The sequence below is a fragment of the Danio rerio genome, chromosome 4, assembly GCF_052040795.2.
Source record: "Danio rerio strain M-AB ecotype USA chromosome 4, GRCz13ab, whole genome shotgun sequence".
Classification (NCBI taxonomy): Eukaryota; Metazoa; Chordata; class Actinopteri; order Cypriniformes; family Danionidae; genus Danio; species Danio rerio.
The window spans coordinates 56,633,386-56,651,482 of record NC_141024.2 but is presented as its reverse complement, the minus strand read 5'-3'; the positions used below and the strand labels follow the sequence as shown (position 1 = coordinate 56,651,482).

Genomic DNA, 18,097 nt, shown 5'->3' with positions numbered 1-18,097 from the left:
GGGAAGATTAATCTCATCATTGTTCTTAACGAGTCTGTGCAGTTTGTGACTCAGAAACATACTTTTGTGAAGATGAGTGACATTGGGGTCTACTGTGAATTAGGAGTAGCTAACGAGGATTATGTCTGCGTCAAGCAAGTTGATTTGCTGGACTATTATCCTCTTCCGTTGTATAAAATGCATGACACATCACTAATTGCTATCCACCATTCTTTTCCAGAACCAGTTTGAGCTGGCACCTGAAAGGTAGCTGGAATTGTGGAGACAAGAAGAGCTAACAGGTTAGGCATAAATTGATAGAAAAGATGTAAACTTTTTGGTTATGCTTTTTAATAACATAGGCCCTCAACATAATATCCTTATCTATGAAATGTACAGTAAAACATGTTCTCTTCAAAGTAATTAAGAAAAAGTCAATTGTAACATTTTGCATAGTTTAAAATTTTTAAGTCAATGTATCACTTATCAAAGACAATTTAGGCTTACTGTCAGTTTGTTGTTGTGGTTTAAAAAAAAAAAAACCTGCCAGTACTAAACCTAACTTTTTCAAAATATTGTTTTCTAAACAGTTGTTTAATAAATTTTAAAGTTCAATACATCTAGAGACAGTTCATACTTTGTTTTGTCATTTTGTTGCTTGAGACACTTTTGCTGACTACATGTATTTATCTATATACTGTAGCTGTAAATAGTTCATTTGTGTTTCTGCATAGTTTAAAATTTTTAAGTCAATTTATCACTTATCAAAGACATTTTAGGCTTACTGTCAGTTTGTTGTTGTGGTTATAAAAAAAAAAAAAAAAAACTTGCCAATTCTAAATCTAACTTTATCAAAATATTGTTTTCTAAACTGTTTCTTAAATTTAAAAGTTCAATACATCTAGAGACAGTTCATACTTTTTGTGTTGCTTAATACACTTTTGCTGACTACATGTATTCATCTATATACTGTAGCTGTAAATAGTTCATTTGAGTTCCTCATTGAATATAGCACATACGGAAAATATCTTGTAATATCTTTTTGGGGAAATGTTTAAAAAGTTTGAGGTTTAATTTTAACAACCCTACACCATTTGTAAACAAAAAGACCAAAACTGTTGATACAACATTTGAAATTGAAGATGTAATGATGCATTATATTAACACGGTCTTTGTGACAAAAAATTTCTTAAACTCACAAACTCTTAGTTTGGTCAGAAATGATTTGGTGTAAAGTTCCTGTTTTTTAGGTTTAGCATTTTGCATTAATAATACAAATGTTTATTAATTGTTTTAACATCTGCCAAACACTTTTCAGAAAATGGATGAAGTAATGATGAAAGATTTGGTGTTGTCATTCTTACCGGGCCTCTCCGTTGAAACTCTGACTTCACTACTGAGTTTGTTGCAAGAAATTGGTGTGGAAAACAAGGAAGATCTTGCTTTTGTACAAGAAAAAGATCTAAAGAAATACCTTCGACCTATTCAGTGTCGGAAGTTACTAAATGGCTTTCAAGGTAAAATTTTATTTATTAATTTTTAATTACTTTTGGTTGGGTTTTTGGTTTGGTTTTGCTAAAAATAATAATTGAGTCATATATAATATTTTTTTTGAAAAGTAAATGAACTAACAAAGCTGTATCAAATTCTGAAGCAACTAACATTACATGACAAAATGAAGTACATTAATATCAAACATTAACCTAGCATGATATATTATCATAGTGCCCTTTGAAATATATTTTTTTAAATATTCAATATTTCCAGGTTATGTTTTTCCCCCTAACTTAAATATGACAAGATTGATTAATTAATTACTTGAACATTTTAATTAAACAATTAACTGATTAGTTGACATTAAATAAATTAGGCTTCCTGTGAAATTTATATATATCTTTCAAATATTTTCCAAAGAATGTTTAAGAGACCAATACAATTTTCAAAGGATTTCCTAAAGTGATTTTTCTTCTGTAACTTTTTTATTTGTTTGGCAGGAATAAAAGCAGGTTTAATGTTTTAAAAACATTTTTAAGGTCAATATTATTAGCCCCCAGAAGAAGTCCTTTTCTTTTTAATACTGTCTTTTTTCACTATTTAGGTATTATATATAATGAATTAATCAGTAATGAAAACATTTAAAAGTATTTATATTGCATAACAAATGGTGTAGAAACAATATATTGCTATTAAAACAATTATTTAAATAGAAATTTTAATACATGACAATACATACATACATACATACAAATACCCCAGTTTGTCTTGGCGGCATGAATTAAATGTTTATGAGTGAAAGTGAATCTGCCAAACCGCAGTTAAAATCAGGCATCCTGCTGATTTGATTCAGAAAGGCACTTTTTTGTCAGATGGCTCACCGGTCAGGTGTACATCCGCGTTAAAATATTAAGCTGAAAGTCATCATCGCTTGCATAGAATAGACCCAGCTCCCAACCCAACATTGAGAAGAGATTAACAGCAATATTTAATGTGCGGTAAGAGTCTCGCGTAAACGCAACATGTTAACACCGATAACGGCCCACCACTAGTATATATCAAGTGTGTTTGTGTGTATATATACACACACACACAAAGTTAGAATTATTAGTCTTCCTGAATTATTAGCATTTGTGATAACTAATCTATTTTTTCTTTGCCATGATGACATTAAATAATATTCGACTAGATATTTTTCAAGACACTTCTATACAGCTTAAAGTGGCATTTAAAGGCTTAACTAGGGTAATTAGGTTAACTAGGCAAGTTAGGGTAAATAGGCAAGTTGTTGTATAACGATGGTTTGTTCTGTAAACTATCGATAAATATAAGCTTAAAGGGGCTAATAATATTAAGAAATAAGACTTTCTCAAGAAATAATGAATATAGGAAATATTGTGAAAATGTCGTTGCTCTGTTAAACATCATTTGGGAAATATTTAAATAAGAAAAAAAAATCAAAGGGGGCTAAAAATTCTGACTTCAACTGTATATACATATGTAGCCCCCTTAAGCAATATTGTATTGGATTGTCTACAAAACAAACTGTTTTTAGAAATGTGTTAAAAAAATTTGTTACAGAAATTGGGGAACAAATTTACTTTGGGAGAAAAAATTCAGGATGGCTAATAATTCTGACCTCAACTCTATATATAATAATTAAATCTGTAATGAAAACATTTAAAGTATTTATATTGCACAACAAACGGTCTAGAAACATAATTTTGCTATTCAACTAATATTTATAAAGTATAGAACTATAATTATGTTAATTATATTCAGAATGATTGTTAATTTTATATATTATAATAAATAATATATTATATAAAAAATGACAAAAAAAAACATAATAATACATAATTGTTTTTGGTAATATTGCCTGTCCTAATGTAGTGTTAATTTTTATACAAGGCAGAATATAAATTTGTAAGACCAAGGCCAAGTGAACATGAAATTTACTAACCTTTTTTAACTTAGTTATTCTCTATTTATTTACTTAAGTGTTTTTTTTTGGTCAGAAATAAATACAAAGTTATAATACTACTTCAGTATCTGTGTCTGCAACATTTTTTCTTTAATTTAACAGATTTAACCATTTTATGACTTTTTTTTTCTCCAGTTTCTTTAAATTCTGAATTAATTGCCTGAAATTATTGACTGAAAGCCAGACATACACACTGAAAAAAGTGTTGCATGCAGAACAGTTGCAAACAATTAATTTGTGTTGAATTTAAACAAACAAATTAAGTTTAGTAATGTTCAACTTAATTTGTTTGTTTAAATTCAGCCCAAATAAATTGTTTACAACCACTTAACGTAAAGAAATTGAGTAAATCCAAGGAATCATCTTTGAATAATTTTTTTCAGTGCATACTTTACTTTTCACATCCAATCTCATTACTCATTACTTATAATAACTAGTTTTAACTAATTAAATCTCTTGCTTTTTTAAGTTGGTAGTTGAAATTCTTTTTACAGTACTTTAGTTATGTGCCACAGGAAGACATGCCCTACACTTTTAAAATCAATTCTTAAAGCAGGAAAACTGGTCATATGTACTTTTCTATTAAAATCTGAAATTGCTGTCCCAGGACACTACCGCTGTTTTAAATGATCACAAAATTAAAAAAAAAAAATAACCGAATGCTGGAAAAATGCATGTTGGGAGGGGCCAATTGATTATTATGGGTATGATTTGTTATTGGGTATTTGGTACATACTGAAAAAGCTTGCACTCCTCATGTACAAACTTTTTTTTTGCAGGATTTGCAGTAGTTCAACTGGAAATGATTCCTGTGCCCTCTACATCTTTTGACCCTAGTTTCTTTAAAGCTCCTCCCACTGTACCTCCCAGCATAGTTTCACCTCCCTCCTTGCAGATTGGCAGACCATGGCATGCAGAATTTCAAGTGAATTGGGATAGGATGCCAGCCGCAATTCGCAAAGCAATTGCAGAAAAAGCAAGACCAATTCCTGGCGAAAGAAAAGATATGGTGAAGGCATTGGTGGATCAAATATTAGATCATGATCCTAACCCAACAAGAGCAATGTGTCACAACATTGCTCGAAGCATTATAAGGCTGTTATTCTCTTCTGCAGCAAATTAAAACTAGAGTTGAATATAAGAACAGGAGCAACACCCTGGTGAGACGCCGCAAAGAGAGAAGGCCACAAAGTGAAGTACCAGATGAAAGCAGAGACAAAAAAAAAAGAGGTCCTGTTGATCAGTATGGCTGTGTTAGATGGAGTCCGGAATTTCCTCTTGGTGAAACAGAGGCATCTTTAGATGAAATGAAAAGCCATCTCCTTACCTTGTACTCAGTGGAAGGCATGAGTGGTGCTGAGACTGCTGAGCCTTTTATGGAGAAGACATATGTCATCCAGAGGCGCTTTCTTAACAGTGTGCCTGCACCATCAATTGCCATGGTTAAAAAGGAATGGCCTTTTCTCTTCTCTCTAAGAGGTATTTCCCTTTTCAACTTATAAATCACAAGGCACATTGCATGAGTGGCACATAGTATAACTAAAAAATAAAAATGCAAATTCAAATGTCATTGAAAAACAATCAGAGGCATGCTGCAGTATTAAAATGTATTGGACTAGAGGAGTGGTGCTCAATCCTGTTCCTGGAGATTGACCTTCCTGCAAATTTCGGCTCCAACCCTGATCAAACACACCTGAACCAATTAATTAAGACCTGAACAGCACTTGATAATTACAGGCAGGTGTATTTGATATGGGTTGCAACTGAAATCTGCAGAGAGGTCGATCTCCAGGAACAGGATTGGTCACACCTGGACTAGAGCTTACAAATTATATACACTTTAATATCTAACTACATGCTTGAATGAAAAAATAGAGTGGGATGTTTTTGTACTTCATGTTATATAGAGTTAAACTTGATATCCACTTTTAATACAAAGCTGTCTAGAATATGTGATTCTGATTGGTCAGTTACATTACAAGGTATGTTATTCCAAGATGATAACAACCCCCTGGATGTACTTTTCCCATGCTAAAATAGTCAATGCATTTCTCTAATGTAAAATACAAATTACCATAAAAGAGAGCCTTGGACTGCTCAAAATTAGATTTACATTTTACTTTTTTTGGTTTGAGACTACATTCCAGCCATAAAACAAGCCCTTAAGAAGATAAAGGCATACCTAACAATATCAAAAGACCCTTTGCAATATCAATAAAACTGAGCAATGCTTCTTCTCTATTATTTTCAGGTATTTTTTCTCATTTTTCTGTCTTGACCGTTGTGTCTATCCTCATGAAGTTCCGAGAGGCCCTGGAAACCAAAGGGAGCACCCTTTTGAAGTTTTGCAGAAAAACCAATTGTCATCATGGGGTTAAGGATGTTTTGGATTCTTTTGAACCGGATGTTTCAAACAAGGCTGCATGCATTCTTTTACTGCTCCTGGCCTATTTCAAAGAGCCAAAGGATGCCATTGTGCTTGAGGCTGATGTGAGTATATTTATTATTTTGACATTAGTATTAGGCCTATTGTTTGTTAAAAATTGTACATATACTGTACTTGTATAACCCTTTTTTAGGCTTGTAACCTCTTAAGTGCTTCTGTTTCAGCCCGCACACCACTGATAATCACACAATCACGCTCACTCACTCAAACACAAGTATGATATTGTTATCATGGGCACATTATATTTAATAAATAATTATTTATTAGCTAAAATTTAAAGTGGTTTCAGAATATTCAGGTTGTTGTATTGTCAATGGTTGTCATCACAACACCAAATGCATGAAGACTTTATTGGCTGTTTATTTTCAAAGATTAACATTTTATCATAGTAATCTGGACCAAGACGTGTTGGAGATACTTATTAAAAGTGTTCTAACCAGTTAGATTACACTGTAAAATAAATCTTCATTTGTTAATAGTAATTAGACCAAACTCACAATGACAACTACAAAAGCATTGATTAGTCCTAATGACGTTGATTTCTTAGTTAACGTGTAATAACTCAATAAAACAAAACTTGTTTTATTAAACATAGCTAACAATATAATTCAGTTGTATTTTTTTTATTAACATAAATGGGTTATTTCTTGTTTACTAACGAGATCTTACTATTTTCCATAATATACACTTGATTGATCTGAACATTTATATACAATAAAAGTTTGTAATTATACCTGTTAAAGTAACTCTTATTGGAGCCTTTGCCATTATTTTTATATCACAGCATGATAAAAGATTCATCAACAATTTTATCATTGGCTTTAAAACTAGCTGTGCATAGAGACCATTAATGGGAACAAGGACATATTCTTGCACAAATTTTAATTGATACTAGCTACAGATGCACAGGTCTGTTGGTATCATATGTACAGATTATTCACTGTCTTATTCTACCCTTATGTTAATTGCTTTTGCAGCCTTGTGATTGTACAAGGTAAAGTTGTCATTATATATATATATTTATATATATTTAGCCGCCTTTTGATTTTTCTTTTCTTCTTTTTTAAATATTTCCAAAATGATTTTTAACAGAGCAAGGAAATTTTCACAGTATGTCTGATAATATTTTTTCTTCTGCAAAAAGTCTTATTTGGTTTACTTTGGCTAGAATAAAAACAGTTATTAATTTTTAAAAAACATTTTTTTTACAAAATTATTAGCCCCTTTGAGCTAATTTTTTTTTCGATAGTCTACAGAACAAACCATCGTTTTACCATAACTTGTCTTAATACCCTAACCTGCGTAGTTCACCTAATTAACCTAGTTAAGCCTTTAAATGTTACTTTAAGGTGCATAGAAGTGTCTTGAAAAATATCTAGTAAAATATTATTTACTGTCATCATGGCAAAGATCAAATAAATCAGTTATTAGAAATAAGTTTTTTAAAACTAATATGCTTAGAAATGTGCTGAAACAATCTTCCCTCCATTAAACAGAAATTGGGGGAAAAAATAAACAGGGGCGCAAATAATTCAGGGGGGGCTAATAATTCCGACTTCAACTGTATAGTTGAACTGTATACTTCAACTGTATAGTTGAAGTCAGAATTATTAGCCCCCCTGAATTATTAGACTGCTTGTTTATTTTTTCCCCAATTTCTGTTAAACAGTGATACGATTTTTTCAGCACATTTATGAACATAATAGTTTTAATAACTCATTTCTAATAACTGATTTATTTTATCTTTGCCATGATGACAGTAAATAATATTTTACTAGATATTTTTAAGACACTTCTATACAGCTTAAAGTGACATTTAAAGGCTTAACTAGGTTCATTAGGTTAACTAGGCAGGTTAGGGTAATTAGGCAAGTTATTGTATAAGGGTGTCACGATTTCGATTTTAAATGATTTGGTTATTTAGAGGATCGTGACACCCTTATTATTGTATAACAGTGGTTTGTTCTGTAGACTATTGAAAAAAATATAGCTTAAAGGGGCTAATAATTTGAACTTAAAATGGTTTTTAAAAAAATTAAAACTGCTTATATTCTAGCCGAAATAAAACAAATAAGACTTCTCCAATAGAAAAATATTATCAGACATACAGTGAACATTTCCTGAATCTGTTAAACATTTTTTCTTAAAAGAAAAAGAATTCAAAGGTGGGCTAATAATTCTGACTTCAACTGTGTGTCTGTGTATTGTGTATTTATATGTAAAACATATTTGAAAGAAAAATGGAATTTGATGTAATTATGAATGCATATGTAAATTATACACCTTATTCAAATTGGCTGCCACACTACTCTTTCACTGTTAGTTTCTTTAAAATCTTTTCTATTTTGAACTGCAGTACATGATAAGTATTTATGTTTTTTTTCAGGGGACGCAATGAAAGCCACAACGTGGATGTTGTCACTGGAGGGTCAAGTGGTCATGGGACCACACACAGACATCACAACTGGTTTGGCTGCCATTTTTGCCAGCTACTATAATTTCAATCTGAAGTATGCAGAAGAGGCTTCGTGCACTCTGGAATTTATCCAAAGGTAATGTCTTTTTATATTGTACCTGAAAACATACTTCTTATTTTTTGAGTTAAACAAAAATTGTTTGGATGTGGTGTTTGTTGATATTTTTGCAAGCCATGTAAAACGGCAAACACTCACAAATATTTTTATCCTCCCTTAAACTAGGGGAATGTTGCAGACTCTATTAATTTGTCTGTGCTAGAGACTAGAGAGGAAGCAGTTTTTAAAAGGATAGAGCCATTATGCTGGGTTTACACCAAATATGAATTTAAGTATTCATGCAAATTAACAAATTAGGGTGAATAACAAAACAATATGCCTCAATTGGGTCTCCTTTACTAGTTGAAAATATTTCTTGTGCTTAAAAACATTCCACTAATAGTCTAGAGCCAATGTTGCAAAGCGGATGTTGTCATTAAGTTTGGTGTGAACCAACCTAGTAAACAGAATATGTACATTGTCATGATTGTTTCGCAAACTCTCAGAGTAAATAAACTGCATAATGACAAATAAGTTGAATCTAATCTAAATACAAAACCTGTATTTTTCTGCTGGACTGCTTTTGGCTATGTGTGATCAAAAGGTTTTCCTGTTGCTTTTATTTAAATATTTGTAATTTAATTGAGCCACAATTCTGACACAATTTTCTTTACTTATTTTTACTATTTGTTTATTCAGCAGTAGCGATCTACTTCAGGTGGTGATTCAGAACTAACACTTTCTTTATCCTATTTGAATGAAACTAAATGCTTTTCTCTCTGCTTATTTTGTTTACAGGTGCTTCTTGGGCATCAATCCAGAGACTGGTGCGAAGTCTAAAAAGCAGAGAGGAAACATCAACCAGTCCGTGTGTACACTTGTTAGGAAAATAATAGACTTTGAATGGTTGTCAGTGTAGCTTGCGTACTGCGTTTAACAGCATACATGTAAAGATGGATGTTTCATATATTTGTGAATATGTGTGTATGTGAATCATTTCTCTTAGTTAGGCTTTTTTTTTTTTGTTTGTTTTGTTTTACAATTGAGGTCAATATTATTTTCCCCATTAAGAAACTGATACAGACAAATTGTCTACAAAACAAACTACTGTTATCCAGCAACTTAAAGGGGAAATTTAACACTCAGTCAAGTTTACATTATATTGTACACTGGATTCCAATTTAATGAAAATATATTAAACAAACTCGATTAATGTAACTATTTAGAAGAAAACAGCAAACAACGTCCACAAGTTCATGCATTGGGTTAAATTAGGCTTTAGTCTCCTTTACTTACACTGTATCTGTTCAGCTGAAGGAAGAGAACCAACCCTGTGATGTCAGACACGGCAACATTCCAAGATGGCGGTGCCCTAGCTCTAAAATCTATAGTAAATTATGCTGTTTTCTTCTAAATGCTTACATTAATAGAGTTTGTTTAATATATTTTAAATAAATTGGAATCCAGTGTACAATATAATGTAAACTTGACAGAGTGTTAAATTTCCCCTTTAATCTGGAATACTATTATCTTGAAAAATAAGAAAATATGTAGTCACAATGGCTGTAACGGGGAGACTGACACGGAGGGATCCATTTTGCAGTATTTATTAAGTCACACTTAAACATCAAACAATACGCACGGCTCTGCGAACATACAACATACACATCAATGAGAGGAGGTTGCAGATGACAGACACAGAGTGATTACCAGGCATGGGTCAGAGGCAGGCAGCGTGATTCAGAGTCCGTGCAACAGGCTTTAGTCAGGGGCAGGCAGCGAGAATCAGAGTCCGAGTACACAGGCTTTGGTCGTGGGCAGGCAGAAGACAGAGCAGAGTCAGGAAACGGGCTGAAGTAGTAAACAGGAGATCAGGCAGGATAGAACGCTCAGAAATGCTGGCCGGGGCTAAACAAGACTTCGCACTGAGGAGTGAGTGTGAGCTGCTTATATGTGGTACGTGGGTCATTAACGGAATGGAGAACAGGTGTGCTGGAATCAGAGTGAAGGGATGATGTAATGTTAGAAGTCCGGAGATGGTGGCCTCTGCTGGCCAGCGAGGGGAATGACTGGGACCGAGTCGGTGACAGAGCCCCCCCCAACGAACGGCTCCTGAAGTGAGGCGAGTCTCGACGCCGGGGTCTTCCACGGGGGCGAGGGGCCGGCATATCCGGATGTTGTAAGTGGAACTCTTCCAGTAGTGTTGAGTCAAGAATGTCCTTGCGGTTGATCCAAGATCTCTCCTCCGGGCCGTACCCCTCCCAATCGATGAGATATTGGAGTTGTCCACCCCGGCGTCTGGATCTCAGGATTTCGTGGATCTGGTATGCCTCCTCACCATCGATCATGAGAGGCGGGGGACCCTGTTCACCGGCTGCCACTTCCCTATCCGCCTCGGCTGGACCAACAGCAGGCTTGAGCAGGGAGACATGGAAAGTGGGAGAAATACGGTAATGATTAGGGAGTGTCAGTCGGAACGAAACAGGAGATATTTGTTGTCAATTTTGAAAGGACCCACGTACCTGGGGCTGAGCTTCTTGCAGGGCAGTCTGAGGCGTAAGTCACGGGTGGAGAGCCATACCCATTGTCCTGGGGAATACATGGGACCAGGACGTCGGTGTCGATCGGCTTGTTCCTTGAAACACCGTATGGCGTGAGAGAGATGGGTGTGAGCTGCGTTCCATACTTCCTCGCAGCTTTTAAACCAAGTGTCTACAGCGGGAAGTTCAGTGGTCTCGCCGGACCAGGGGAAGAGAGGAGGTTGGAAGCCCAGGACGCATTGAAATGGGGTCAGACCTGTTGATGCCTTTCTCAAAGAATTTTGAGCATATTCTGCCCACATAAGAAATTTAGCCCATTCAGTCTGGTTAGAGTGACAGTATGTGCGGAGGAATCTGTCGATCTCCTGGTTAAGGCGCTCTGTTTGCCCATTGGATTGGGGATGGTAGCCAGATGTTAGGCTAACGTTTACTTGAAGGTTCTTAAAGAATGCTGACCAGAGTCGAGAGGTGAACTGGGGTCCTCTATCCGACACGATGTCTTCAGGGAGACCATAATATCGGAACACACATTCGCAGAGCAGTTCGGCCGTCTCCATGGCTGTAGACAGTTTGGCTATGGGAATGAGGCGGCAGGATTTAGAAAATCGGTCTACCACAGTGAGGATGGTGGTTTTCCCCTGAGATACAGGTAGATCGGTGACGAAATCTATGGCAATGTGTGACCAGGGACGGTGTGGCACCTCCAGGGGTTGGAGCAGTCCAGCTGGACGATGACGGGAGTGTTTGGACATCTGACAGGGTGAACATTTGTTAATGAAGTTGATGACATCCTTGTTTATGGATGGCCACCAATAGCGGGATTGGATTAACTGCACGGTGGCCGTGCTGCCTGGATGACCAGAGCTGGGGTGGTCATGTACCTCGGTGATGAGATTTTCGCGAAGTGACGGGGGAACAAAGATCTTGTTTTCCGGACAGGACTGTGGCGTGGAACTGTTTTCGGAGGCTTGAAGAATTTCGTGCTCGATATCCCACTGAATGGGGGCGACAATCAGGGGATCTTTGAGAATGGGTTCATCACTGTTCTCTGAGGTCTCATCGTCTGAGAGGCAGGAGAGAGCGTCTGCCTTAATGTTCTTCGAACCAGGGATGTATGTGACTTGGAAGTCGAAGCGTGTGAAGAACAGAGCCCATCTTGCCTGTCTAGGGTTCAGACGTTTACAGGATCGAATATATTCCAGGTTTTTATGGTCAGTGATGACGGTGAAAGGATGTTTGGCGCCTTCAAGCCAGTGTCTCCACTCCTCTAACGCAGCCTTCATAGCGAGGAGTTCTCGATTTCCCACGTCATAGTTCCTCTCCGCGGAGTTGAGTTTGCGAGAGTAGAAAGCACAGGGATGGAGCTTCTTCGTGGCTAGGGATCTCTGGGACAGAATGGCTCCAATGCCAGTGTTGGATGCGTCAATTTCAACAATGAAGGGTTGCTCGGGATCAGGATGATGCAGAATGGGTGCACTGGAGAAGCGGGTTTTGAGTTGAGTGAATGCTCGAGTAGCGTCTGGGTTCCGTTTGAGGCGAGCGTTATTGGCTTTCACCATGGCGGTAAGTGGAGCAGCAACTGAGCTAAAATTTCTTATGAAACGTCGATAGAAGTTAGCAAAGCCCAGGAATCGTTGCAGTTGTCGGATAGTTTCTGGTTGTGGCCATTGCGTTACTGAATCGACCTTTTGTTGATCCATGGCCACGCCTTCGGGGCTGATGATGTAACCCAGGAACGATATGCATGTTTGGTGGAACTCCCACTTGGAAATTTTGGCGTATAACTGATTCTGGATGAGGCGTTTGAGCACTGCCCTGACGTGCCGAACGTGCTCTGATAAGGAGTTGGAGTAGACCAGGATGTCGTCAATGTATACGATGACCCATTGGTTGAGCATGTCTCGAAATATCTCATTTACAAAAGCCTGGAACACGGAAGGACTGTTTGCTAGGCCGAAGGGCATAACGAGGTACTCATAGTGGCCGTTGATTGTAGAGAACCCGGTTTTCCACTCCTCTCTCTGTCGTATGCGGATGAGGTTATATGCACTGCGGAGGTCCAATTTGGTGAAATACTGAGCTGAGCGGAGTTGTTCAAGGGCTGCTGGAACCAATGGTAAGGGGTAGCGGTATTTGACGGTGATCTCATTCAAGCCTCGGTAATCAATGCAGGGGCGTAAGCTGCCATCCTTCTTCTTCACGAAGAAGAAGCCAGCTGAAGCAGGTGATGTAGATGGTCTGATAAAGCCTTTTTCTAGCTCCTCGGAGATGTAATTCTTCATAGCTTCAGTCTCAGGCTGAGAGAGAGGGAAAATGCGACCACGAGGGGGTGTGGTGCCTGGTAGTAGTTCGATGGCACAGTCATTGTCACGATGAGGAGGGAGCTTGGTAGCTTTTTGCTTATTAAATGCCTCAGTTAAGTCATGATAAACCTCGGGAATTTGACAAAGTTCAGGGTCTTCGGTGCTGATAATCGTGTTGATCTGGACTGGGGAAACAGAATGCAGACACTGGGTAAAGCACTGATCGCTCCATTTAGTGATCTCACCAGTTCTCCAGGAAACTTGAGGGTCGTGTAGTTGTAACCATGGCAACCCGAGGATTACAGAGTGTCGAGGGGAGTCGATGGCAAGAAGGGAAATCTCCTCTTCATGGAGAGAGCCTGTTTGAAGAGAGATTGGTTGAGTCTGGAATTGTATGTGTCCCTCTCCCAATGGGCGCCCGTCTACAGCAGTGATGGCTATGGAGGAATCACAGGAGGTTAGAGGAAGTGAGTGATAGCAAACGTGTAGTCGATAAAGTTGCCAGCTGCTCCTGAATCGATCATGGCCATGGTCTCAATCTCATCTCCATTGTTTTTCAAAATGACAGGTATACTCATAATATCATTAGTGGTCGTGAACATAGTGGTTGCACTCACCGAGAGGGTTTTAGGGAGAGGCTTGTTGGGACATAAAACCTTCGTATGACCTGGAAGTCCGCAATAGATGCATAGGTGATTTCTCCTCCTTCGTTCTCGTTCCTCTGGGTTCAGGCGGGTTCTACCCAATTGCATGGGTTCAGCGGAGGTTTCAGGGGATACAGGACTGGAAGCAATTGAGCACAGTGGGTTGCGAGTGCGGAGGAGAGTGTCTAACCTTATGGATAGTTCAATCAGTTGATCCAGTGTTTTTCCCTCGTCACGACATGCCATCTCTTTTTGCAGTTCTGGTTTCAGAGCCTTTCGGTAGAGCGTAGTAAGTGGATCATCAGCCCAGCCTGTTTGCGCTGCCAGAGTGCGGAACTGCAGTGCGAACTCAGCTGCGGAGCGATCTCCCTGTTGGATACACAGTAGCTCCTCGCCAGCATTACGACCACCCTCAGGATGATCGAACACAGTGCAAAAACGTTTGAGAAAGTCATTAAACGAGGGAAATATCGGGGTGCTGTCTGGCCAAACTGCAGTAGCCCAGTCTAACGCTTTCCCGGTGAGCAGTGAGCACACAAAAGCAATTTTCCCATTTTCGTCCTTAAACAGATGGGGCTGTTGGGCGATAAACAGTTTACATTACAACAGAAAGCCTTTACATTTTGCTGGGTTACCTGAGAATTTGTCAGGGAATGCCAATCGAGCTCCGGAGACCATCGGGGGTTGTGTCACAACAGGTGGACTCAGAGAATAGTTAGCGGTGAGTTGCGCTGTGGGAGAAGCTTGCAGGTTTTGTAGTGATTTCACAAGTTCGTCTGTCAACTGAGTTAAGTGTGTTAGTTGTTGTTGGTGAGTAGTCAATACCTGAGCTTGAGCTGTGACTTCGTGAGACAAAACCTGGATGGCTGCGGGATCCATGTTGGGCGAAGTCTTCTGTAACGGGGAGACTGACACGGAGGGATCCATTTTGCAGTATTTATTAAGTCACACTTAAACATCAAACAATACGCACGGCTGTGCGAACATACAACATACACATCAATGAGAGGAGGTTGCAGATGACAGACACAGAGTGATTACCAGGCATGGGTCAGAGGCAGGCAGCGTGATTCAGAGTCCGTGCAACAGGCTTTAGTCAGGGGCAGGCAGCGAGAATCAGCGTCCGAGTAAACAGGCTTTGGTCGTGGGCAGGCAGAAGACAGAGCAGAGTCAGGAAACGGGCTGAAGTAGTAAACGGGAGATCAGGCAGGATAGAATGCTCAGAAATGCTGGCCGGGGCTAAACAAGACTTCGCACTGAGGAGTGAGTGTGAGCTGCTTATATGTGGTACGTGGGTCATTAGCGGAATGGAGAACAGGTGTGCTGGAATCAGAGTGAAGGGATGACGTAATGTTAGAAGTCCGGAGATGGTGGCCTCTGCTGGCCAACGAGGGGAATGACTGGGACCGAGTCGGTGACAATGGCAAAGAAAAGAAAAAAATTGTTATAATTAAGTGCTTCGGGCTATTATCTAAAATATATATTTTTAATTTAATCAGCTTAGAGTGCAATTTAGAGACTTAATTTGGATAACTAGGTAAATTATTAGACAACAGTGGTTTGTTCCAATAATATTCTACTAAAAAGCAGTTAATTTCTTAAAACAAAATAATTTCAGCTAAGCAAAAAAAAGAAAAAAAATATATAATTAGTGTGGAAAATAAATTCTTTTGACAAACAGCACTTGGCAAATATTTAAAGTATTAATTTCACAGGAGAACAAATGATTTTGCCTTTACCTTTATATATATATATATATATATATATATATATATATATATACATATATATATTAGGGGTGTAACGACTTATTGTTGTACGATTTATTGCGATGCAAAAATGTCTCGATATGCATCGTGGCGTTATGACGATTTGATTACGATATGACGTCCGTTTTCTCTTATTAGTTGAGCTGTTTGCACGTGAGCTACGTTCCACCTGCTGTCGCACGTGAGTTCAGATTGCAGCAGCAGTAATGTTAGCAGACCAAGATGAGTGGAGTTGAAATAGAGGATGGCCCATCCTCTCAAAATCAGACGTCTGGCAACATTTCGGTTGTACAGTCATTGCTTTAGACTCGTCCGCTTTTTGACACGCATACTGGGTCACACATCCTAAGTTTTAAAGTCTTCACAGTGATTTACATACTTTGCACAGCGACAGGGATACCTCCTAATGGTCTTGAAAGAGTCACATACTGTATTTATAAGGTACAATTCACCCTAAAATATCATTTTGTCTTCATATAATGATGTATTGGCGGCCGCAAAATCACACATGGCGTGAGCTGTTACTACAAAGGGCGGACTATGATAGACGCGCGCGTATGGCAAGCCGTTTTAACATTTAAACCTTTGATCTGACTATCCATAAATATATTTAGAGATATCTCTAATTATATTTTGACTAGTCATAATTATAATTCAACTAGTCAAAATATAATTAGAGATATCTCTAAATGAATTTAATTAAATATGAATTACATTTATTTATGGATAGTCAGAACAAAGGTTTAAATGTTAAAACGGCTTGCCATACGCGCGCGTCTGCTTCAGTGAACAGAACCTGCAGGTTGTGACTAATAAAGTAGTAAACAACATTCAGTTTGTGGAACAGAGTGATCTTTCAGAAGCCGCGTGGGAAGTTTGAACAGCACTTAGCAGTGGAAATGAAACCGAAAACGTACACATTATTTGAACAATCATATCGCATTTTAGAGTTATGATTACGACGAGCTAACCCTTTAAAGCTAAATTTGAGTACAGAGGTACACAAAAATGCACGTCAACATGATACACTTGATAGCGCCGACATCAGCGACGTCGAAGAAATAGTAAACCTGCCTAAACTGCTGAAAAGAGTCACGACTGTCCTGTGTAATGATAAGACGGCCACCCTGTCACTCATCATGCCCAACATGAAGACAGCCATCCATAAACACCTCTCAGACAGATACACATAAGTTCAGGATTATCTTATAGAACTGCTGATTACCTGGAAATGTAGATTTTTTTTGCACACACAAAAAACGCAAGTGACCAAGCAAAGCCTTAAGCTCTTACTGTTAAATTCAATTGAATAGAAAGCTTTTTTTTTTTTGCACCTTTACTTAAATTGTTCCTTAATTTTGTCTCTGTCATTTCAATAATATTTTTAAGAAGTTTTTAAATTGTTTTATTTTCCAGAGACAGGCCTGTTTAATTTATTTTCTAAACGAAGGTTCAGTTTAACAAGTTGAAACAAAAGAAATACATAAAAAATAGTTTACTTGGTAAAATTTGCATTTCAGTTAAATTTTCAATTTTTATTCCAAATATCGTGATACATATCGAATCGTGAACACTATATCGTGATACACATCGTATCGTGAGCTGAGTGTATCGTTACACCCCTATATATATATATATATATATATATATATATATATATATATATATATATATATATATATATATGTGTGTGTGTGTGTTTGTATGTATTTATGTAGGTGTGATGGATATTTTGGGACATTCAATGGTATGTTCTTAAAGTGTTTCTTGGTTTTATGAAGAGATCTATAATTGTTTACTATACATGTTACTATACAGAGTTATCTGTAATTCTAAGATGTTAAATATTATGTCAAGATATTGTTTTATGGTTGCTTTAAATTTTTGAGGCGTTTGTAGTTTACAGACTGCAAAATAAATGTGTTAAATTGATGTGTTTTTGTATTTATTTAACGTTAAATTGACATTTATGTTTCCTTTAAGATTCTACAGTGATCTGGTATATAATTGTAACTTTACAGTTAAATTAAGTTATTCAACAGTAACCTACTGCTAAATCACAGTAATCGTATTGCGATGAATTGTAACTTTACAGTTAATATAAGTATTTCAACTGCAACCTACTGCTTAATCACAGTAATTATATTGCCATTAATTGTAACTTTACAGTAAATATAGTTAATTCCACAAGAGAATACTGTGAGATCACAGTAATAGAAATAACTTCGTAATGTGAAATCACAACATATGACTGTAATTTTACAGTAATTTACGGTATAAAAATCACAGTAATTTATTGTGAACTGCATCACAGTAATGTGCTGTGAATTTACATACTGTAATTTACTGTGAAAGTAATGCAATTATTAGCCAGTAATTTACTGTGAATTTAAGGTCAAATTTTTTACAGTGTAATTATTCCTAT

General features: G+C 37.1%; 3 protein-coding genes and 1 long non-coding RNA gene across 4 annotated transcripts in view; 2 read left to right on the top strand and 2 right to left on the bottom strand.

The window, feature by feature from the left end:
* LOC796311 (zinc finger MYM-type protein 1) overlaps nucleotides 1–18,097 on the bottom strand; it is an 854,498-nt gene that overhangs the window by 295,584 nt on the left and 540,817 nt on the right. The gene's annotated exons all lie outside the window — the stretch shown is intronic.
* The window catches only part of LOC148682203 (uncharacterized), a 429,467-nt gene that overhangs the window by 270,398 nt on the left and 140,972 nt on the right, over nucleotides 1–18,097 (top strand). The gene's annotated exons all lie outside the window — the stretch shown is intronic.
* The window catches only part of zgc:113135, a 1,020,739-nt gene that overhangs the window by 920,289 nt on the left and 82,353 nt on the right, over nucleotides 1–18,097 (bottom strand). The gene's annotated exons all lie outside the window — the stretch shown is intronic.
* Nucleotides 141–9,980, top strand: LOC108183648 (uncharacterized). The gene is made up of 6 exons (XM_087249504.2): nucleotides 141–281; nucleotides 1,298–1,496; nucleotides 4,237–4,936; nucleotides 5,709–6,002; nucleotides 8,290–8,455; nucleotides 9,215–9,980. Exons 3-6 carry the CDS (start codon nucleotides 4,765–4,767, stop codon nucleotides 9,333–9,335), a joined length of 753 nt encoding a protein of 250 aa, XP_087105630.1. The 5' UTR covers nucleotides 141–281; nucleotides 1,298–1,496; nucleotides 4,237–4,764; the 3' UTR covers nucleotides 9,336–9,980.

Bases quoted from the DNA above. Each gene is read 5' to 3' on its own strand.
- LOC108183648 (XM_087249504.2), top strand. From the start codon at position 4,765: ATGAAAAGCCATCTCCTTACCTTGTACTCAGTGGAAGGCATGAGTGGT. The intron at 4,937-5,708 runs GTATTTCCCTTT...TATTATTTTCAG, and splicing joins TTTTCTCTTCTCTCTAAGAG to GTATTTTTTCTCATTTTTCT. The intron at 8,456-9,214 runs GTAATGTCTTTT...TTTTGTTTACAG, and splicing joins ACTCTGGAATTTATCCAAAG to GTGCTTCTTGGGCATCAATC.